The following is a 23,060-nucleotide window of genomic DNA, read 5'->3' on the forward strand; positions in this document are numbered from 1 at the left end:
GGATTACCTGGGAGCTCCAGCCGATCTCACCACTTCTCAAGGGAAGAATTAGGGGAGGAATGCTTTGCAGTGCCTTTGTCATTTAGCAAAAGCAGAGGTTGCTACTGTGGAGGCAGAGCCCCGGTGGCTGCTGGCGAAGGGCAGTGCTCCAGCGCCGTCTCCCTCCAGCCTGCACTCCGGCTGCACAGCACTTCCTGTTTATTCAAACATCTTTTTACCATTCTTCAGCCCCCGCTTCACAGAAACAGCCAGAAACACATCTCCAGCGCGAAGACGGAAATCTAAAGGCAGCAGACAGTAAGAGCTCACTCTGTTAAACTCTTCATTTTCTCTGTGAGCGCTCAGAGGAAAGGAGCACGCAGGCAGGGCTGAACTTTTAACTTGCTGCCTCATGCAGGCAGCTGGGCAGCACCGGAGAGGGGAATTGCTTGGGTTTAAAGCAAAAGAAGCTAGCTCAGATTGTTTACCGTGGCGTTGACAATGAGGGTGGGTTTTTTGGCACAGCTTTGGAGAGCCCTGGTGAGAACTAAGTCCTCTTTCGGGGCACCCATCGCCTTGCAGCGTCCCCCTGGTGCAGGAGCAGCCATGTGTCACCATCCCTGCTGCTCGCTGGGTGCTGTGGCTTCTTTTTGCACTTGCACAAGTAGCAAAAAAAAAAAAGGCAAACCAACAAACCCAACCCAAAACACCCCAAAAGAAGGAAACGTGGCTGCTGTTCTGGGCAGCAAAAGAGAGAGGTGCAAGGCTGTGGAGTCGCTTTTTGTCTTGTGCAAATTGTTTGCGTCGTGGCTCTGGCACCGCTTGCCAGCCAGCCTCGCTAATATTTGTACCAATTTCATGCTAATAAAAATCAGGCTGCTGAGACAAGCATGGCTATTATCTCATTCATATTACTATTGTTTAGACCTGTGGTACTACAAAAGGAAAGGGAACGCGTGCTCACGCCGAGTTATGGTTGTTAACTTCTCACGTGAGGGATTTTCTCTGCAGTTTTTCAGTATTAATGGTGGTTGTGTGAATGGTCTTCAGGGGTTGTTGGGAGATAGCGTGGATCCTCCGGGTAATCCGTGGTGCAACACATAGGCTGGATTTTTCCCTCTCTCTTCAAGTGACTTAAAAAAAACTACTTGATCATCCCTTCTTGTTTCTCCCCTCTCAAAAGTCCTCTTGAGATAGCAGGTAACTTTTTTTTTGGGGGGTGGGGGGGTGGGGTAAGCATTTATGGTGCTTGTGTACGGTGAGCCATAAGGGAAAAAAGGGAAAATAGCTGCCTGCCCTGTGGGGAAAACCCATCCTCCTCAAGGCTTTTCCTGCTTCTCTGAGATCCAAAAACACTGTAAAATTTTAGACTGTAAACCCCCATCTTCCTAGAAAAAGAGAGAGAGAGAGAGAGAGAGGGAGAAATCAAGCTGTGTGTTCAGCCAAACCGCAAGTACAACAAACATATTTTCAAAATATATTGCTAGTCTGGCTTTTTAATGTTCAGAAGTTGTTCTGCTTTGCAGGAAAAAAATGGTGTTTGCAACTGCCTTAAGGACAATTTGTTTAACAGTAGGAGTAATTGCATGGGGAAAATGGAAAGAGTGACTGAAGTTATTTACTCAGATGTTAGTGTAGGTGTGGGGCAGAAAACTCACTGTGGGAACAGTGGGCTGCTTTTCTTGGTATCTTAGTCTATTTGATGACCATCAAATTTCCCAGCTCACTGGTTTTGTTTTTTCTGGATGGCATGTTTGATTATTTATCAGAAGGGAAAGGGAGTAGCTGAAGCAAATAAACATGTGACCCAGCAGTGTTTTGTTTTCCACTCAGAAGGCCGTGCCCTTTAACAGATACACAGAAAATAATAAACGTATTGTTTTATGATAAAAGGAAATTATGTGTATCATTTTCTTTAGCAAGGCTGTTAACCCCTTGTGTTTGGTGGTCTCCGCCTTCTGGCAGCTTATTGGGTTTGCAGCTGGGAATTAAAAGCACTTAAACCCCCCCCTCCCCTTGTGTGGAACGTTTCCATGGACTGCTGCTTCACCCTTTTGGATTTGATGCATTTATTACATAGTCATTTCTGCCTCAGCACATCCCCAGCCCTACCTGGGTGGGGGAGAGTTGACTAAATGAGGAGCACTTTGAATCTCTAGAAGGGTGCTGACTTCTGAAGGAAACCTTGGAGAGTGCTGCTGGGATCTTTCTGCTGCCCATACCGGTGTCTGTGCAGCACGAGGGGTTGCAGCTGTATTTGATCCTTTACAGACAGTGGCCATTTCTGTGATTCTTTTGTAAATGCCAGGTGTCTAGCATGTAGCATGTGGTATTTCCTTTGTAATACCAACTTAGGACAATGTTCATTATCTTACCCTGGGAAAAATAGAAGAAAAAAAGGAGTCAAAACAACAACAAAAAAAACCCCAACCCACCCCACAAAACCCCATCCTATGAAGTAAATCACTGTCAGGAAGTAAAATACAGGTTTGCCTCATCTCTGGGAAGCATGTTGCATGCTTTAGCTGCTTTTATGGGATTAAAAGAAACAAGTTAAGACTGTCATGCACATGAAAGGAAACCGAGCTGTGGTTTGTTTCACATTGTGCAGGTAGGTATAAATTTAATAGACTGACTTGCTTTCAGAACCTCTCTTTGTCTCTCCGAATCGCATGTCAGTTCCAGCACGGTGATGAGCTCTGCGGTCCCTAATAGTGCCTGACTGCCGCTGCCCCGCAGGTGCCGTATTGGCAGGAGGGTCCTCCTCCTCCTCGGGGATGTAGTTCCCTCTACAGAGTGGCTTCAGATCAGGAAAAACGAGAATTTGCCTCACTTCTCAGAGTTACATCCAAGTCTGTGCATTGCTGGTGGGTCCAGGAAGGAGGAGGTGGATGCCTTGCCCAGTGGCTCCATGGGGACAGCGCTCAGTGGGGAGCCCAAATGGATGGCAGGGCCAGAAGCTGTGAGTTTAGTTTTGAGAGAGGAAAAACGGGCAGTACAAGTACCAGGGAGAGGGAAGTCTGGAGAAATAAGCACCTGAAACCTAAATGTGATGTGAAGAGGAAAGAGCAAATGAGTAGCCTGGGGACAGGTGATGTGGGCAGGGGCTGTGCTGGGAGATGTGACCAGCGACCCTGTGCCCAGCAGCTCCTTGAAAGTCAGAGAGGCTCAGGATGGACTGACAAATGGTGTTTGAGGTCAGTGGTGTGGGATGGAGGTATCTAAGAAGGCAGAAGGGCAGGAACAGTTGCAACCCATCCAGCACAGGGTGTCTCCAGCCCTGGCTGTAGTCCTTGGGCAGAAGCCCATGAAGGACATTTAGAGGACCTGTCCGTGGCAGAAGTTTCCTCCTAGCCTCCAGCGATTAAAGGTTGCTCTGTGCCCTGAAGCATAAACACTGGTACCAACTCCTATTTTTATCTTCCCAAAGGTAGCTGTAAATGCTCTCATTACTATCTGTGCAAGTGTCTAATCCTTTCTTTGCATCCTCCCCATGCTCTTGGCACTGGTGATAGCTTGTGACAGTGAGTTCCAGAGAGTAATTATGAGTTGTGTATTAAGAAAGGAAAAAAAAAAATCCCTTTATCTGCCTTTTTTTTTTTTGTAGTTGTTGCTTCCTGACTTCATTCAGTGTCCTCTTTCTCTTGCATTATGAGAAATGGCAAACAGCAACAGATGTACCTTCTCAGGCCGAGTCACAACTTGTGTACTTTTATCATCTCCCTTCTTACTCGTCTTTTGCTAAACTAAACACTCCCACCCTTATCAATCTTTCCTTGTATCTGCCGAGGCCTCTGATCATTTTTGTCACCTCCATCTGAACCTTGCCTGATTTTGCTTTACCTCAATCTCTTAAATTTTTCAGAAGCCATTCTAACTTCAGTTGTGCCATAGGTGGGACGTGCAGAAATGTGATTTGCAGCTTTAATTTCCCATGGTTTTGGCTGTCCCAGTGTTTTGCTTCCTTCATGCACCCAGCAGCAGTGAGCATCTGATGGCACATGGTGAGATGTCCACAGTCAGGGGCTTTCTTTTGTGGGCCTCTGAGTACAAGTTTGTCATACAGTGTTTTGGAAAACAAGCTTAAAATATGTTCCCTGTTTTGTTGACCACACAGGGAAGCGTGCAAGCAGCTGTATGCAGTATACTATTTATGTTGTAGCAACAAAAAGGCACTCTTCCTTCTCTCCCCCCACCCCCCCCCCCAACTCCAACCTTATCCCTCTTCTCTGTTATAAAATATGAGAACTTCCCCTGCTTTTGACATCCAAGAAAAACGCGGCTCAGCAGTGAACAGTCCTCCAAATATTCAAAGGTCTGGTTCACTTTTGGATAAACACAGTAGTTCAGAATCTGATCTCAAGCCTACAGAAACGAGCTGGAAATCCCATAAGATTTTTTTTTTTTTCATCACTCAGACATAGTTCAGTACTGGTTCAGTTTGTGTGGTGAGCCAAGATTCATATCCTTTCTCGTTTTACCAGGATGTGTTGGCCCATCCCTCCTTTCTTGCTGGTACAGACCGCTACATGCTGTGAATCTTGACATGCCAAAGTAAAGAGAGCCATTTTTAATGTTTGGGAACTTTTTGCCAGATGCTTTTTAAATGGCTTTGATGAGTCTTGACTGTGACTCTTTAGAAGAGGGGACAGAAGGTGTTTTTACAGTGCCTGAGGATTTCATTTGTGCCTCAGGAACAGGATTTTTGTAGCCGTTGTCACTGTTGTGGCTGGTTCGGGGTTCGCAGGTTTCTGGTGTTGGCTGAGTTTTACCCAGCTGCCTCTTGCTGCCAGTCCCCTTCCATCCCACTTGTGTCTCTGGGTGTTTGAAAAAAACACCTCGACCTCCTTTCCCCCAAGTTCTTTGAAGAAAACAACTCTACCACATTCATCCACAAATTACTTGATGAGAACATCTCAGCTGCCTTTCCCCCCAGGTTGGTGGAGTTCATGAATAAATCACAAGATTAAAATCAGGTGTTTCATTCTCGTACCCCTGTGTGAGACTGGGTCTCTACTTCTGCAGAGCTGGGATAGCCAGCAAGGACCACCCATTGGAATGGCAGGGCAGGGGCATCAAATTTGCTTGTCCTTCTGCCAGCACAAGTAACCTCAGCACCCCTAAGGATCAAGTTTAGCAGTGGTGTGACATAGGCAACTCCACCCTGTGGGTTTGGAAGAAAGGGGTTTTGTTTCCAGTGCCTTTTTCTGGAGGGGTTCTCCTCAACTGGTAGCCAGGATCTATTCCAGAGGACAGAAACTAAGCCTGCTGGAAGTAAAATAAAGACTCATCTTTCCTTATGACTGAATTATTCTAGGAGATGCTTCAGCTTGAGGCATGTCGCCAGCTCCCTTGCTCCAAGCCTGCCCTTATCACATCAGGGACAGGATGTGAGCTGGGCGTTGTATGTGTGCATCTCCAGGTCCCTTCTCTTCTTCCAGCCTGGGAATCACTTATTAGTCACTTGGCTAGATCAGCCTGCTGCATCTAAGCAAAGCCTTCAGGGCCAGCTGATCATTTATTTGAGTAAAGGATTGTTGTTGGAGCTCTCCTCTGACAGGCTGGCTGGTAGCCCCTTGAATGGAGCCAGGCTTGCAGAGGAGCTGCCGCCAAGCAAGGCACTGGGTACAGGCAACCAGCATCTCACCTGCCTCGCAGTATCCCTCTGCTTCTCTGATGGACTGGAGTTTGGTACAGGGTAGATGGAGGAGAATTATTTAACAAAACAAGGAGGTGGAGGATGAGATGGGGATGGGAGTGGTTTGGAATCCAGAACTGGAGAGGAACCTGGACCGCAAGGCTGCTTCACCAGGTTGTATTGGATCCTGGCTGTGACCTGTATCAGAACTCCGTGTCCTGTAATTATCCACAGGCTTCCCCACTGAGGTGCTGGGAGCAGTGTCGGGGCTCTTGGCCTTGGCTCATTTTTATGTGTTGCCCATAGGGTCAGGGTGCTGGGAACAGGGGAGAGAGCACGTAGCAACTTGTTTCCCCAGTTCTGGAGGAAGATGAAAGAGCTGGATACGAATGTCAGAGGGAATAAGTGCTGCAAGAACATCTGCTTCTCCTTTTTGCATCTTCTACATTTTATTCCTCCTCTTCCTTTTGGTTCCTTTCCTAATCTCTCTAGTTGGTTCTTCTCACCTCCCCCTGTTCTGTTCCTCCCAGAGGAACAGCACTACCCACTGCTGTCGCTTTGCACTGTGTTTTATTTTTTTCCCTTTTTGCATACCGCTCCGCTCCTCGCTGCTTTCCACACGTTGTGCGGCTCCTCAGCCTGTCGGAGGAGAGCTGCAGCAGGGCTCCCCTCCAATGTGTCTGCCTCCTACCACTGCTCCTCTACATCTGCTGCTCCAGGAGAAGAGGGTGTCGCAGGAGAGGAGATAGAGGAGGCAGGAGTGGGAGAGACATGAAGCAGCTCTGAAGCTCGGGTGCATCCAGGCTTCTGAGCTTGTAAGCTGCATCTTGCCACTCTGCTGGGAGCAGCTGTGGAGTGGAGCAGGGTGTGAGGACAGATGGGAGCTGAGAAAGAAGAGAGATTGCTGGCTGAGTCTAAATCCCCTCTCGTCCCACCCAGGAGAAACAAAGGTACTTGCCTTGGGAGACTAAATGGAAGCAAGAAACCCTTCTGAGTGGTGGGCCGTGCCTCTGCTGGGAGAGGCCCCTTTAGCTGCCAACCAGGCAGACCCTCAGTGCCTAAAGCCATTGTGATACTGGGGAAAAAATAGGTGGTGATAGAACTGCATGCCTGATGCTGCAAAGCTGTGCTTTGCCCAAAACATGGTGGGGAGAGCTTAGCAGCAATCTTAGCAGAGTAAGGATCTGGCTATGTGCTGCTGCTGGGAGGTCAACACAGAAGGTCTCACTTCTGGAGTCTGGGACTGGGGATTGTGTATTTTCTGTAAGGATAGATTTTGCCCTTAAAAATATCTTCTGTCTCATCTCTCTCTGCTTGTTGTGTTGTGTTTTGCTTTTTGATGACCATAACTGAAATAACGGACAGATGATGATGTTGGCTGGAGAGTAACTTTACAGATTTACTGCTTGGACACTTCAGATGGCTATGGGATCATCTCTGGTTTCTGGGAACACTTCCTTCTTTCTTTCTCAAGTTGCTTTCCTGATGGACAGCTTTGTCCACCTGGAAAGGCCCAAAATCCTTAGGAATCTTTGTAAACACAGAGGATTTTGTTTTGTGCTCTTCTTGCGGCTGCTGTGTCCATGCCTCTCCATTGTGAAGGCAGCTGATTACTGCACAACTGCCCTGGGAGCCGGCAGTCAGACAGAACACTGATTTCTTCTGCATCCTCATGTCTGTAGCTTGTCTCCCCACTCTCCTAACATCCATACTTTTGTATACATCCTGCAGTTACCTGGGTCAGCCTCTCCCTGCCTGATAAACTTCAGGTGTGGATACAAGCTCCTTCTGGTGTTAGAGTCAGGCCCATTATAGCTGTGGGTGTTCATATTTCATTAATAGCTGATTGATATTAATATTGGTTGGAGCAGATGGGAAGGGAGGAGCATGAGCTCTTTTTCTTCAACAGAAATAGGCTGATGGAAAAACAGTTGGAGAGTCACTGCCGCCTTGTACTGGCTGCAGTGGTGGAACAAGTTAGCAAGAGGCTCCATAGAACTGGATCCTGTTACTGTGTCCTTATGTACTAATGCTGTAAGCAAGCCTATAGCATTTAAACAGCATTTCTATTTTTAAAGGTCTACCCTCTTTTTCCAGTTTATTTCCCTTCCCCAGCCCCCTTCCCAAATCAAGAGTTTCTAGCCAAATGAAGTCAGAGGCAGGGGCTACATTTTCACCCTGGAGCAGAACTTGCCCAGAGAGGATGGTGAAACCAGAAGGCAGAGCTGCTTGCAGGAAAATGTGGAATTACACCAGCAGCTCGGGTGCTAACAGGGCCGGATGTGCTGGGCAAACAACAGCTGGGCAAACAAGTCACGTTCTGTCTGTCTTGCAATAAAATTGTCTTGGTCATCTCAAATATGTACTTTTTTATCTCCCCCCCTGGTGCTTAACTAGTTGGGAAACATTAGATGGTTGCCACTTCCCCCTAAACATGGGAAGAGGGATTTTCAGTGGAGTTTCCCACTTACTCTCTGACATCTTTGAATGAAACAGGTTTGATTCATCGCACACCGAATGTGCTGTTAAAATGTTTCCTGGGTTAGATGTCAGCCAGTGTCACCTCCCAGATATCATCCTGAGTTTGTGCCGTGTCTCTAAAGTGTAACGTTTCAGTTGCTTTTCACTGGTCTCTGTTTTGCACCAGAAAATCTCCTTATCTCTGGGTGATTTCCTAATAGATAAGAAAATAGCTTGGGAGTTCATTTGCTGTATCTGGCATCATGCGTAGCACCGAGCAGAATCGAGATGACTCGGTCGGTAGTGAGCCTTTTACTGATGTTGTCCTTTCAAATCCCTCCGAAGTACCCCAAGACTGTGGCACTCACAAGATGCTCTTGCTAGAGGATGCTTTTCTTTCTGTTCCTTCAGTGAGTGGGAAGATTTCCTATTTGTATTTTGATGCAGAGAGAGGGATGATTGCCAGTTCCCTGTGATTAGCTGATGGAGGCCAGGATTGGTGCCTGGGTCTGGGTGTCCCAGGCAGCTGTGTCCAGGCTTGCAGGTGCTTCGAGCAGCACAGCTAAAGCGACATCTAACATGGTTGCTGATATTCGTGGACCCAGGTATCCGAAGCGCCTGTGAGGTTTCAGGATCTCTCAGCATCTCTGCCTGCAAGTCCCACGAAGAAGCACGCAGTTGCCTGGATGCACAAACATGAACTGGTTTACCTTAGCCACCAGCAATTGTTCACTTGTAGAAGCGCAGGCACGTGGTGGAGATTTAGGATGTAGCTATGGCAGTGGGGAGGAATGTGTGAACAGAGCTTGGAGATGTCAGAGCACCTGCTCATGAGGAGAGGGCCATGTTAGCAGAGCTAGCAGTAAACAGTCCTGGCACCCTTGTTTCAGGACTTGGCAGCAGCAGGAGTTGAACCGAGTCCAGCTTTACTCTCTACTGCCTGTTCAGTAAGTTGAGGACAAGGCAGATGATTAAGGAAATGTGGGGAAACTGCTACAGAAGCTTTTGGAAAGATAAGAGACTTTGGTCTCCATGTCTGACAGTCTGGCACTTCTCGCTAGCATTGAATTCACATGCAAATCAAAGGCAACATCTACTCCCACAGGAAGCTTTATTAATGTACAGGCCTGCTTGTGAATCTCCGTGCTGATGAAGGTTGTGGGACTGACTTCACTCTCAATTTCCCAGTCTATCCTCACTTGAGCGCTGTGCAGCGTCGGCAGCCTCAGCAGGGCTCCCACGCTGACATCCAGCCATGGGCTCCATGCAGGAACTGTTGCTGTGTGGAACCACAGAAGTGGGTAGAGGTGTGCTGCTTGTCAGCTTGGGTTGAATGGGGTGTGTTGGTGTGACGAGGGCAGGTGTCCACCAGGCTTGAACCAGCATCAGCAAATTAATTTCATGAAGGCATTCCAAGAGGGCTGAAATACTTTGCATTTAAGAGGAAAGAGTGCTGGTGCTTCCTAAACTGAGCTAGCCATTTGTCTTCTACACATCCCATCACATGTCAGGAGTGTGGATGAGACCTTGAAATGGTAGGGGAAGTGCTTGCTCCAAGGTGGAAGGGAGGAAAGAATGAGCAGGGAAATGCAGAGAGATGGAAGGACTTGGGATCCCTGAGTTCACTGCACCACCAAGGATGCAGTAGCTACTTGATGCAGATGTTCAGTGGGAACCAGTTCTGAGTTATAAACAACCTTCCACATCTTAAACCCAAGCTGATCTGATGCTTAGCTTTTACTGCTGTCAGTTATTTATAAGCAGAAGAGCGAAATCTTGAGAGAAGAGGGATGGGAAATGCCATTTCAAGCTGCAATCCCCTCAGCTGTCAGCTTGCCGCCATCTCGCCCGCGCCTCCCTCTCCGTGTTTCTCCCTTTGCTGTTCCTGTCCATCCTGGCTTCTTGTGTTCCTGATGCTCCTTCCAGCTGACTCATTCCTTATTCTCATTCTTTTTAATCCTTTCCTTACCAGCCTACTGCACCCTCCATGCTGGTCCCTCCCTCTCACCGTCACTGGTCTCATCTCTTGTTGATGCTAGGATAAGTGCTCTAGCAGGTCGTGGAGCAAAGTGGTGCAGATGCCACCTTGAGTGGAGACCCTGCATAAGGGTGGATGTGCAGAGATAGGGATGCTCTCCTACGACGACAAGCCAAGGGACCTGAGGTTGCTCAGCCTGGAGGAGAGAAGGCTGCAGGAAGACCTGTAGGCAGCTCATTGCTGTCTACAACTACCTGAAGGGACATTGTAGCCAGGTGGGGGTTGGTCTCTTCTCCCCGGCAACCAGCAATAGAACAAGGGGACACAGTCTCAAGTTGTGCCAGGGTAGGTCTAGGCTGGATGTTGTTAGGAAGTTGTTCACAGAGAGAGTGATTGCCATTGGAATGGGCTGCCCAGGGAGGTGGCGGAGTCATTGTCCCTGGAGGTGTTCAAGCAAAGCCTAGATGAGGCACTTAGTGCCATGGTCCAGTTGATTGGCTAGGGCTGGGTGCTAGGTTGGAATGGATGATCTTGGAGGTGTCTTCCAACCTGGTTGATTCTATGATTGTAATAGTGGCCTTCCAGTATCTGAAGGGGGCCTACAAGAAGGCTGCAGAGAGAGTGTTTACTAAGGCCTTAGTGACAGGATGAGGGGCAATGGTTTGAAATTAGAGAAGAGATTTTGACTGGATGTTAGGAACAAGTTCTCTACCACGAGGGTGCTGAAACACTGAAACAGGTTGCCCGGGGAGGTAATTGAGACCCATTCCTGGAGATACTCAAAGTCAGGTTTGAGAAGGCTCTAAGCCACCTAAGCTAGTGGAGGATGTGCCTGCTGATTGCAGGGGGAGGTTGGACTGGATGACCTTTGGAAGCCACTTCCAAACCATTCTGATTCTGAGGTTCTATGATTCTGTGCTGTACAGGTGTGACTGGAGCAGGGATAAAGCTCTAGCTTTGCTCTATCGGAGTCTTGCCGTATTGAGCCCGACCCTAGGAGCAGGTGTGGAGTCACCAATGGTAAGGGCTTATGGTAGCAGCTGTCACCTCGCTGAGCTGCCCAGAGCTTTGTGGGCAGCTCAAGCAGAAAGAGGCATTTCTTGCACAGCTACTTGTTCTGGGAATCTTCAAAAATTTCTGGCAGCCAATTTTAGTTGTGCAACCTCTCAGCTGCCAGAACGGATAGAATATGATCATATCACATGAAATGCATGCAGGGTCTGCTATAGCAACTGTATTTCAAAGAGACAACACATATGGTGACTGGTTCTTTTTGGAATAATATCTATAAGTTGATGATGTTTTATTCAAAAAAGGCTGTAGCTTGAAAGGTTAGGGATGTTCTGATTGTTTAGTGTATGATTAAAGAAAAGCTGCTGTGTTTTTTTGGGCCTATTGAATCTAATTACTGGGAACTAAAATGATCATTTGATTGCACATTTACCTGGAATTATTCTTCTGCAGAGCCAGTCTTAATAATATATAATAATATGTTGCGCTCGTACTGTATAGCGCTTCTTGTCTGAGCAACTCAAGAGTGCTTTACAAGTATTCATTAATTAAATAAGCCGTACAACACCTTCGTTAAGTAGGTGAGTATTTGTTACCCATCCCCTTAAATCTGCTAGGATTTATTTCTGTTGCCTCTGCCCACCTCGAAGATGCTTTAACAGCTAAATAAGCTAAATTGATAAAAAAAAAGAACTTTGTTGTATGGGGTGTTTTTTTAACCATCCTTAACGCTCTGTGCATGAAGATTTCTTCTGTTATATTGCATTGATTGCTAGGCTGCAAGGTCTGCTGGCTTTTTTTTTTTGATGGTGGTGGTGGTTGTGTGTGTGGGAGCACAGATGCTTGCCCGCCCTGGTGTATTCCCATGCCCGGCAGCTCCTCGCATGCCTCGCGGGCACAGGGACCGTTTTAGAGATGCTACAAGTGCACCGAGATGCACAATCTGATTTTACCTTCACGGCACCAAGCTGTGTTGGAAATCACATCCACCCTTAAATTTTCTGATCCAGTGAAGACTTGTTATTAAATCTGAAAGGAAGGCACGTTGCCAGAACGCAGTTTAAGGTCTCTCCTCCTCTCATGCCCTGGTGTGCTGGCCAGCAGCAGTGGTTCTTCAGCCCCTCCAGGCTGTCGAATGTCCCTCCAAAAGTAGAAAGATGCATCTGGGACATAAAATAGCAAGGGTGGGAGTTGATGGATCTGAGTTTGCAGTCTTTGGTGTCAAACCTTTCCCAGTGGTTCTGCGCTGAGATGAAACACTTTGCAACTTGAAGCAAGTGAAACCTGAAGCGTGTCTGACTCCTTAATTAAATAGGTATTAATTAAATCACTCAGAGAGCATGTACAATATGAGTTGGGAAGGCTTTCTCCCTCCTTCCGTGTAGGCATCTTGCAAAGGGACTATTTTTCTTGTTTTACATTAATGAAGTCTTCATCCTTCCCACTTTTCCACCTACACATGTACTGAACGTCTCCAAGGAGACTAAGAAGGCCCCAGTCCGGTGCTGGCGAATCCTCTGGGAGCAGCAGGCTCGGGTCTTACCCGCTGAGCCTCAGCTGTGCCACAGCCTGGCTTGCGGGGAGCGTCCTGGCACTCTCTTGGCTGGGGAGCTGGGAGTGAGCCAGGACGGGGACTTGCTCCTTGTCCTTCTTTCCTCTGTGCTTTATCTCCTCTTGCTTTCCTTTCCCCATCTGATGGAGAAATGGTGCCTCCCAGAGCAGCTGCCTCCAGGACCAGGGGAGCTTTTCCCTCATTTTGAATGAAGTTCTACAGCAATCCCTCACCACATGATGCTGTGCTCGCACTTTCAGGACCTTGCCCCTACATCCCGCACCTTGAGTACTGTGTTCAGTTCTGGGCCCCCCAGTTTAGGAGGGACATTGAAATGCTTGAGCATGTCCAGAGAAGAGCGATGAGGCTGGTGAGAGGCCTTGAGCACAGCCCTACAAGGAGAGGCTGAGGGAGCTGGGATTGGTTAGCCTGGAGAAGAGGAGGCTCAGGGGAGACCTTATTGCTGTCTACAACTACCTGAGGGGTGGTTGTGGCCAGGAGGAGGTTGCTCTCTTCTCTCAGGTGGCCAGCACCAGAACGAGAGGACACAGCCTCAGGCTGTGCCAGGGGAAATTTAGGCTTGAGGTGAGGAGAAAGTTCTTCACTGAGAGAGTCATTGGACACTGGAATGGGCTGCCCGGGGAGGTGGTGGAGTCGCCGTCCCTGGAGCTGTTCAAGGCAGGATTGGACGTGGCACTTGGTGCTATGGTCTAGCCTTGAGCTCTGTGGTAAAGGGTTGGACTTGATGATCTGTGAGGTCTCTTCCAACCCTGATGATACTGTGATACTGTGATCCCTTAAAGCCACACTCTGCCTTCACTGCTCTGCCTCCTGCCAGCTAGGTCCTCACTGCTGGTGCATCGTGAGCTCTTAGTGGTTTTGACGGGATGAGATACTGTCCTTGCTTTTCACCACATTGACTTCAGCACAGAACTCAGGGACTCAGCACAGCTCCACCTGCCACTAGTTTTCATCTTCCTCCCCTCACAGCCTTCCAGAAAGTTCCCTGCCTTTCTCCAGTGCTCACAACAACAGACAGTGATACATGTCTGCCTTTTTTTGTAAACCTGGCCCGACCTGCTGAAGAAGAGGGAATGGCATGAAAGCCACTAGCATGTGAGCCTGCTTGGTAGTTATATGAGAGTCAAAATATCTCTGTGATGCTCACCACCAGGATTCCTGCAGTTACGCAGGGTTCCTGCCCTGGAACTGAACAGTCACAGTGGGAAATCCAGCAGTGGGACATTGCCCCATTGCATGCGAGTGCTCAGTTGTGATTTTTTTTTTGTGGAAGCCACTGCTTTCCTTAGTGGAAGTGCTTTGAGAGAAATGAGGCGCCCATGACCAAAGGGTGCCTTGACCCTATGCTATGCATGTAGCTCCCTGTCTACTGTAAACTCAGTTTTCAAATCTTCTTTCCTCACAGGCTCTCCAGGTGGCAAGGCAGCTTCTACTGCAACAGCAGCAGCAGCAGCAACAGCAGCAGCAGCAACAACAACAAGTTAGTGGATTAAAGTCTCCGAAGAGGAATGACAAACAGCCAGCCCTTCAGGTAAGAGAAGCCTGCATGCCTGTGTGAGGGACTGTGGCTTGTAAAAGAAATAAATAAATGTGTTTTGTGAACATTGGGATGGGGCCTTCAGGAGCAACATCCCAATGAAGTCCACAGAGGGGCTGTGGCTGACGTAAGTGGTGTGCGGACCGGTGCTAGGTGCTTTTGAAAACCCCACCTATGGCGTATTGACAGTTTGTGAGCCTGTCCTCTTATCAGCATCTGGTAGGGTTGGATAACGACAAAATGGAATAGCTTTTGTTACTGTGTCGCTGTGCTTAGGAGATTTGCATTAACATTTCTGTTTGGTTGCTGTTCCGTTTGTAGTCTGCGTTCACTCAAACCGTTGATTTGCTGTGTCAGGGATATTGGGAAATACTAGGATATGGTATCAGTGGAGTTCTTGTTTTCCACTTTTATTGTCTGCTGATTTACGGACCTCTTCAGAAATAAAATCTGAATATTATCAGGCTTTGTGCTGTTATGAATTGAGAAAGCTAAAACCAAGACAGTATTCCCAAACAGAAGAGGCATGTGCACATATGGGTCTTCGGCGTACGTTCTGCTAGCCTTGCAGGATAAATCACAGGAGTTAAAAACAAGGAAGACCTATTAGGTCATGTATCACATTTTCCTTTCTATTACTTTGTTGTTGTTGTTGTTGTTGCTAGTCTAGTGTTAGAAATCCCAAGAGGTGGTGGGACCATTATTATTTTCCTTTGCATGGTTTTCCGTAACAAAGCACATGCTCAGGAACTTTCCACTTTAATTCCATCCTCATGCTCCAAGTAATCCTGCTTGTATAAATACTGAGTCAGTCCCTTGCCTTGCCTCGTGTTCACACTCCTCAAACATCTGAGATACTAACATGTACTTGCCAGTTTTGGCAAATTATATGTATCTAGTTCTGTATGTGTTTTGTAAACCGCCATTTCCAGACCCTTTGACCACTTTGCTGGTTTGCAGCTGCTTATTGCCTTGATTATTGCTCTCTTTGCAATTGCAGCATGTCACTGTATTTTTGATAATAAGTCACCAAATACAGCAGTTCAAGCTGCAGTCACACAAAGCCCTGGAGCTGGGACATTTACCTTACCTCTTATTCTCTATCTGATGCTTCAGCCTCTGTAGCCCCAAATTCTTTCCGTGGTGTTTTTTCTCCCCGCTTGTTGTCATAGCACGTTGTCAAACTCGTGTCTGTTTTGCTCTTTCTGATTTTTTTTTTCCCCCAGTTTGATATACTATCACCATGAGTTCCCTGACAGCATTGCTGCTTCTCATGCCTTTTATATGTGCTTTAGATTATTTTCCTCCAAAAATACGGAGACTCTTTAAATATGTAGTAGAATATGGACAGTAAAGTCAACAGCGCTAAAGGCCTTGACAGTAAAGTGAGAGGACCCAATCCTGTGGTTCTTACCTAAATAAATCTGAGGGGGACTTCAGGGGGAGTTTTGTCTGTGTGAGGAATAGCTATTAACTGCAGCCCTTGGCCCAGCCTGGACATCTTCTAGCTTTTCGTGTAGTGATTTCATCTTCAAAGCATTTTGCAAATACAAATCTCCCAAACATCCCCAGAAGGAAAGTCTGATAAGTAAGTAGCATTATCCCAGTTCTGGACTGGGAAACTGAGGGAAGCAGGTTAAGTGACTTGCTTAGGATCACAGAGGGAATTGGGTTTAGAGGTAGGATTAAGATTCATGAGTTCCTGGCTTCCACCCCCGTGCTCAGGCTGCTGGACAACACCTCCTGCTTTACAGCCCAGCTATTATTCTTTTGGAAAGTATGAAGCATTTTGTCACTGGGCAGATATACATTTTATTGGCAGCGTAGAGTGCCATAATCCCAAGCGTTAGTTAATGCTTTCAGAAATATTTTATTTGGTAAATCCATAGCTGATCCATATGCCTTTTAATAGACTCTTCCACTGGGGACATTTTTAATGAGAGATTGTGCTGCCTAGGTCCAGTGTCAGGTACTAAAAGAAGTGCTTTGTTGTGCAGATGTCTTAAGAATAGCTCCAGAGGATGAAATATGACTGTGTTGACCTTTCAGCTGTGAGCTTATTTGTCAGGATTCAAATAAGTTGAAAGGATCAAACCAAACAGTTTCCGTAGTCAGACTGGGAATTGTGTTGCAGAGGTCAACAGTGAAGGCCACATCGCGGATTCCATAACACAGCCAATTGTTGGTATGTATTAAAGTAGTGGAGCAGCTCCTGCAGTCAGAGACACAATTAAAATTCTAATTTATTAATGTATACAGAGAGCTGGCCCAGCCTGTCACTCACGGATTCAAATGACTGCCCAGTCTTCTTTTTTTTCCCTCATTCTCCTCTTCACCACTGGTGCTTCGGCAGTCTTAAACGCACTGGAAGTCCTCTTGGATGTAACAGACCCTGGGTGCATCCCTGCAATGAAAATCTGTTGCTGCAAGGAAATGGTGGTGGCAGGGGTAGGGGTTTCGAGTAAAACTGCACCCACACGAGCATTCACAGCCTCTATAGTCGGGTGGCACCGCGCTGACGAGGCAATACCTGCTGCTGACAGCGTGTAGCGTAAATGTCGAGGGCGGTGGAAATGCTCCTGTTGTTCAGAAGTTTGCTTAGATAATGAGCCGAGACGTCTCTGCACTTAGTTTATAAATACAGATGTCTCCTTCGGCAGCCAACACGACTAGCACTTACCTGGCTTTTTCCGACAGACAGACCTCGTGTGTAACGTAAATGCCATAGGACTGCTTGTCTCTGCTGTGCTTGGAGAGGGCACTGGTGAGAATGCCCCAGCGTGAGAGCTGGGGAGCTGTGCTTGTGTGAAACTGGGATGCTGTTCACTCGGAGTTCTGCCTCTCTTAACAAGATGCTGCATGGCCCTACAGGAAAGGGAAAGCTGCCATGGTCTCATGCGCGGCTTGAAGATCTCCCGTCCAAGGTGGGCTTGGCAGGTGTTGTTACGTAAACCTCGCTGCCACAAACAGATGCAGGACATTAATCCAGTGTAGGCTGTGTGGCTAATCTGGTAGTGTCTCGTGGATAACTTCCTATATTCCTTCTTTATTCACTGATCAAACGGCTGAGGCACTTAAATATATCCTGGCCTCCTGTGGCCATGCTGGGCACGGTGCCTTCAAAAGCGTTTATGTGACAATGGGCTCCAGGGACGTCTTTGGGGTCTCTTGACCTTGATAACTCTACCTGAAGACTTTTCAGCAACTTTAGAGATATTTAATGTGTAAGAACCTGGACACAGGAGTGGAGATGTGCTCTGCTGATAGCTGAAAAAAAACTAAATCTCCAAATACGCGATGACTCACATTTTGAGCCTATCTCACACTGCTGTGCTTTATATTTGGCAGTGACCTCCAGTTTCACAGCCTGATGACACAAACAAAAGAAAATTGAAAGTTGAGGAATGGATTTAGTAACCAGCACTTAGGAAGAGAATGTAAAAAATATCAGCCCCTCAAAAATTACTGGAAGTGGGGGGAAGAAAAAAGGCTAAAGCACGTTTGATAATATATTTGCCATAGACATTGGATTTCCTTGAATCTCTGAAACAAATAATTTAACAGGCCAGGTATGCTTAAGATTTTGAAAACGTGCACATTTTTCCTGGCCAAGATTAATATATCTTTGTATTAATAGATTTATTGATTAAAATTTGCAGCTTTAATTGCTGATGCTCTTAACGATTATTCATTTTGGTTCTCCAAGCGTTTTAGTTGCTGGCAAGAGCGCACAGATTGGAAACAAATCAAGAGACACATTTTTCTCCCAAGAAAGTAAAAGTGCATGTGTGTTTTGGCAATACTAAAAATACAATTTCTTTTTTTTTTTTTAAGACATAAATGTTGTCTATTGCACCGAGCTGAAAGTTGGATACTGGACTGAAAACAGATTTAGGGCATTCAAGCCAGTATCTCACAATTGAAACCCATTGCTTGACTTCTTTATGTGATTAAGGGAGATTTGTTGTGTGATTGTTAACCTGCCTGTGTTTGGAGAGGAGAAATAATGAAATTACTAAGATGGAAACTTTTGTTTTCGGTTGGCAAAACACAAAATAAATCTTCCCTTTAAGTCACGGCCAAGAAAAGAATTTGGGTTTGGGTTAGGATTTTCAGGGTGGAGGCTGGGGGGACAGAGCTGTCCTCGCCTTTGCATACCGCTGCTTTTTAAAGCAGCCTTTGGCTGGGCTTTTGTAGAATTTAATTTGCATGCTCTATCATCTTAATATCTCTTTTCAGTCTCTCAAGAAATAGAAAAGGGCAAGGGAGGGTGGGGGGGAAATCCCTGTGGCTCGGTGTTGGGGGCAATTGTTATTGTTTTTTATGAAATTAGAAACTGTTAGCTTGACAGTGTAATAAACACTGAAAGGTGAAGGGAAGGGTATTCTCTGTTTCCCTTGGAGCACACGGGGACCAGGTTACGTAGCCTCAGGTTTTACAGCAGGGTACCTGTTTTACATAGTGGTCAATTATGTCTCAGAAATTATGTCTCAGCAGATAATTTGGGAGGGGAAGCGAATTTGCAAGCGCATTTATTCTGTTCATATGAGTATCTCTGTTTCACTCTTGAACGCAGGAATCAATCTCAGTTTGGCCTCAGAAAAGCTAAAGGGAATTTTACCAGCAACTGAGAGTGGGTCAAGATTTCACTTCTGCAGAGTTTAAATAGTTAATCTATGGAAATTTCACCTGAATCCTTCCTTTTCTATTTTTTTCCTTTGGAAACCAAATGAAAGTTGAATTCTCCTGGTTTCTTCCAAAGGACCTGCAGCTTTTTTATTTTTCATCCCTAAGCCCAGTTCTAGATGTTAGTCAGTTCTTGGAATGTGCCTCTGAAGTGCAAATAGCATCTGCCCCACAAACGGGACAAAACCTGAGTCAGGTCCTCAAAATTACATGATCAGCTTGAAAATTTTAATACTAAGGGGTTTGGGTTTTGGGGTTTTGATTCTTTTTAGTGAGACTTGTGGGCCTTTTTTTTTTTTTTTTTTTGCTGCCCTTTTATATTTTTGCTCATTGCCTTTAGTGTTCAGTTTTTCCAGCTTCTCAGCCTGAGCAGAAAGGTGACAAATGCAGTTGTTTGTCTCAGATGGAGTTTATGATTGCCGTGTAATTGCCTGAGTCCAGAAGAAGGGATGGCTCCTAGGAAGACAGCAATACATTGGGAGAGCTGACAGTACGAGGTCCTGCCAGCAGATAGGATTACTCTCATTTTGTAGCCATGTATACCCTGGCAGAGAGATAGTAAGTGAACTCGCCCAAGGTGGGATTGCTGCAGCCCTTCAGTGGCGTTGGAAGTGCATGGCTCCTGATGGGGTATTTGGGAATTTGGCATCTACAGGTTAGAAGGAATTCAGTGCCGAGGGACAAAACTGAAAATAGAAGCAAGGATCTCTCTTTTCCAGCTCTGTGTCTTGTCAGAGCACCCCGAGTTATAATTTTCTAGCAGGATTTCTGCTTTGACATGCAGCATCTAGAGAATAGGTCTCTGGAAAAAAGGTGATTTCTGGCCAGGTTGGGAACAGGGCTGGCTGTGCCCAAGTCTGGCTGTGTGTTACCCACCTCGGGAAAGGGGGAAACAAATGAAACCTTCCTGACTGGTCAGAAATGTGTAAATTGCTGACAAAATGACACATGTAATTAAGAGTGCTCCTGCCATTTTACCTTGTGGTTTACACCTACAGTGTTGAAAAAAGAGAGTGACTCCCACCTCGCTAATTACCATTATCACTGAAATGGTAGGGTTTGAGTCATTAGTTCCATGTGCATTTAATTAGAGGAAGGCTGAAATTGGATTTAACTTATTACTTTTTCATGGATCACTTTCTTGTCATCACTTCAAATTGGATTGCAGCCCCAGGTAACTAATTATGAGCGCCACAGGATCAAGAGTGAAAAAAAGGTAATTAGGAATAACACTGTTGGACCCTTGCTGGTAGTCCACTTGTGCTTGGGAAGAAATGAGAGCGGTATTTTGTAGTATTACAGATTAGGGAGTTAAAGGTATGCACTGCTGCTAGGAATCATGGGAGCCTGCCCCCTCCTAGGGCGCTTTATATGATGTACAGCTGGGTTGAAGATGTTCCAGCGACATGGTTCCACAATCAGCCCCTTCAGACCAAGATTAAACTTGTACAAGCAACAGATCGGTTGTAGGCATGAGGCATCTCAACAGCCAGGCGCTGGTGGCCCTACCCGAGCGCGCCGGCGCTGCCGTCAGCCCTGGTGTGGAGCGGCTTAAGTACAGCGAGCTAGGATTGATAACAAATTAATGAACGTATTAATGACCCGAAAAGATCGTTCCTGTCCGACAGGGAGATATATCAATCAGGAGAACAACGGTGAGGTTGATGATGTGTGTGTCAGGAACTGAGCTCTCCTCCTCACTGCTGTGCTACATTCAGGACGGTGCTTCTCTTTGTGGGAGAGGTCTCTGTTCTGTTTTGCTGGGGGCAAGGCTTGCTGGGTTGGTTTGTCTCTCTTTTACTTTTTTCTTTTGGGTTGGTTTGTGTCTCTTTTACTTTTTTCTTTTGGGTTGGTTTGTCTCTCTTTTACTTTTTTCTTTTGGGTTGGTTTGTCTCTCTTTTACTTTTTTCTTTTGGGTTGGTTTGTCTCTCTTTTTTCTTTTGGGTTGGTTTATCTCTCTTTTACTTTTTTCTTTTGGGTTGGTTTGTCTCTCTTTTACTTTTTTCTTTTGGGTTGGTTTGTCTCTTTTACTTTTTTCTTTTGGGTTGGTTTGTCTCTCTTTTACTTTTTTCTTTTGGGTTGGTTTGTCTCTCTTTTGCTTTTTTCTTTTGGGTTGGTTTGTCTCTTTTACTTTTTTCTTTTGGGTTTGTTTATCTCTCTTTTACTTTTTTCTTTTGGGTTGGTTTGTCTCTCTTTTACTTTTTTCTTTTGGGTTGGTTTGTCTCTCTTTTACTTTTTTCCTTTGGGTTGGTTTGTCTCTCTTTCACTTTTTTCTTTTGGGTTGGTTTGTCTCTCTTTCACTTTTTTCTTTTGGGTTGGTTTGTCTCTCTTTTACTTTTTCCTTTGGGTTGGTTTGTCTCTTTTTTTTCTTCTGGATTGGTTTGTCTCTATTTTTTCTTCTGGTTTGGTTTGTCTCTTTATTTTTTCCTTCTGAGTTGGTTTCTCTCTTACTTTTTTTTTCTTCTGGTTTGGTTTGTCTCTTCTTTATTTTTTTCCTTCTGAGTTGGTTTCTCTCTTTTTTTCTTCTGGGATGGTTTGTCTCTCTTTCATTTTTTCTTCTTGCCTTTTTTTCCCTCCATTCCCCCCCCCCCCTTTTTTTTTCTTCTTTTTTTTTTGATCTCATAGATACGATTGCCAAGTCCTGCTTTCTTTAGAAAATACTTTAAAACAAATTGTTTTATTTCCATGTGCAGAACAGAGTTCAGAACTGCAAGTAATCAATTTTATTGACACAGTCTGGGGAGGGAAAAGAAAAAAAAAAAAAAGAAGGTTGATGAGAGTTGAGGGATGTGAAAAGATTGAAATTTCAAAGTACCCAACACTGAGTGCAGGGAAATTTCAGAAGTAGTTTCATTAAGTAGAGAAATCTATTGTGTAGGAATCTGTAAGGGGAAAGTCAGCTCTTAGTACTTAATGATACTACAAGAAGGTTGTGGCCACTGGTTTTTGCCTTTAGAAAAGTTTCTGAAGTTCTCCTAGCAGTGAATCACAGTTTAAAGGGCGAGCACAATTTCCTTAAGTTGTTGAAAAACGGCTTTTAATGCTCTGTTAATGTAGGCAAATATTTGTGACTCAGAGCTGGGTGAGTGATGCATGCTCATTATTTCCTGATGCAAGCAAAGCAGAGGAAATGCTGTGAAGGCCATGCAGGGATGCTGAAGAGACAGAAGAGTAACAAAATTCAGTTAGGGAAATTGTCTTCCTCATTTGCTTGACATTACAGAATAAATCTAGAGATTAAAAGGTACTGCCTTTAATACAGAAAGAAAAGAGAACCTCCTCTCATACGTCTCCAACTGATTTACAATTTTCAGACGTAATATTCATCTGTGGTTGAAAAGGGGGCAACCTGAGGTCGAGTGATGTAGTGTTTCCATGTTTCCATATGAGTCTTACTGTGTGTGATAAAGGCAACACTCCTTTATTTTGTCAGTCTGCAGGAATTTCTGATGAAGTGCAGGGGTCACTTTTCTGTCAATCTGAGTAGGCAGCATTTTTGAACTACTGTTTTTTGCACCACCACCCCCCCCCTCCACTCCACGCAAACCGCAGCCCTGATCTGACACACGCGTGCGTGCGCACACACAGGCACACACTTAAGAGTGCTGCAAGCTGTGACTTATTAGTGCGCAGTGCTGGAGCCTGTCCAGTGGTAAGAAAATTTCCTGAAGCCTGGAATAACAGCAGTGGGTGCAAGTGCCATCGAACAGAAGTGACAATGAGGGGCAGTCCGGCCTGCCTGGCCATACGCCCAGGCTGGAAAACCAGCTGAGATAGTCAAACGCAGGAAGATTGACGCGGTGCATCTGGGAAATGCTCAAAAAGTTGGGTTCTTGAAAAAATTACCTTCTGTGATCGTAAGACATCATCTGTTTTCCTACAGAGATTGTTTATAACAGGGTTTTCAAGCACTTGTCAAATAACCAGGAGTGAAGGAAACAGGCTCAAAATCTCTTACCGTTCAGATGAGTCCTGGTGTCGTTGGAAAAAAAACAAACTCTCGTCACACAGATCTGCAGCTTCCCAAGTCAGAGAGGAGAGAGGGTGCTTGGGAGAAGGAGAAAAGGAAACTATCAGTCAAAAGCCACACGGCGAGTCCTGGTGGAGCGCGGGGTGTGAGATGGGGAAGGTGATGCACCGAGACGATGCGCGCAGCGGTGTTGCTGCGGGAGTCGCGAGGTGCAGTCGTACCTAGTGA

General features: G+C 45.9%; 1 protein-coding gene across 22 annotated transcripts in view; it reads left to right on the forward strand.

The window, feature by feature from the left end:
- The window catches only part of FOXP1 (forkhead box P1), a 434,335-nt gene that overhangs the window by 302,193 nt on the left and 109,082 nt on the right, over window positions 1–23,060 (forward strand). For 21 of the 22 annotated variants that reach the window (XM_064156227.1, XM_064156234.1, XM_064156228.1 and 18 more), the window contains one exon: window positions 14,045–14,170. In XM_064156227.1, the coding sequence (XP_064012297.1) occupies window positions 14,045–14,170 (126 nt within the window). Of the gene's footprint in view, window positions 1–6,396; window positions 6,568–14,044; window positions 14,171–23,060 lie in introns of those variants that run through there. The other variant, XM_064156246.1, reaches the window with a different exon arrangement.

The sequence above is a fragment of the Pogoniulus pusillus genome, chromosome 16 (assembly GCF_015220805.1).
Source record: "Pogoniulus pusillus isolate bPogPus1 chromosome 16, bPogPus1.pri, whole genome shotgun sequence".
Lineage (NCBI taxonomy): Eukaryota > Metazoa > Chordata > Aves > Piciformes > Lybiidae > Pogoniulus > Pogoniulus pusillus.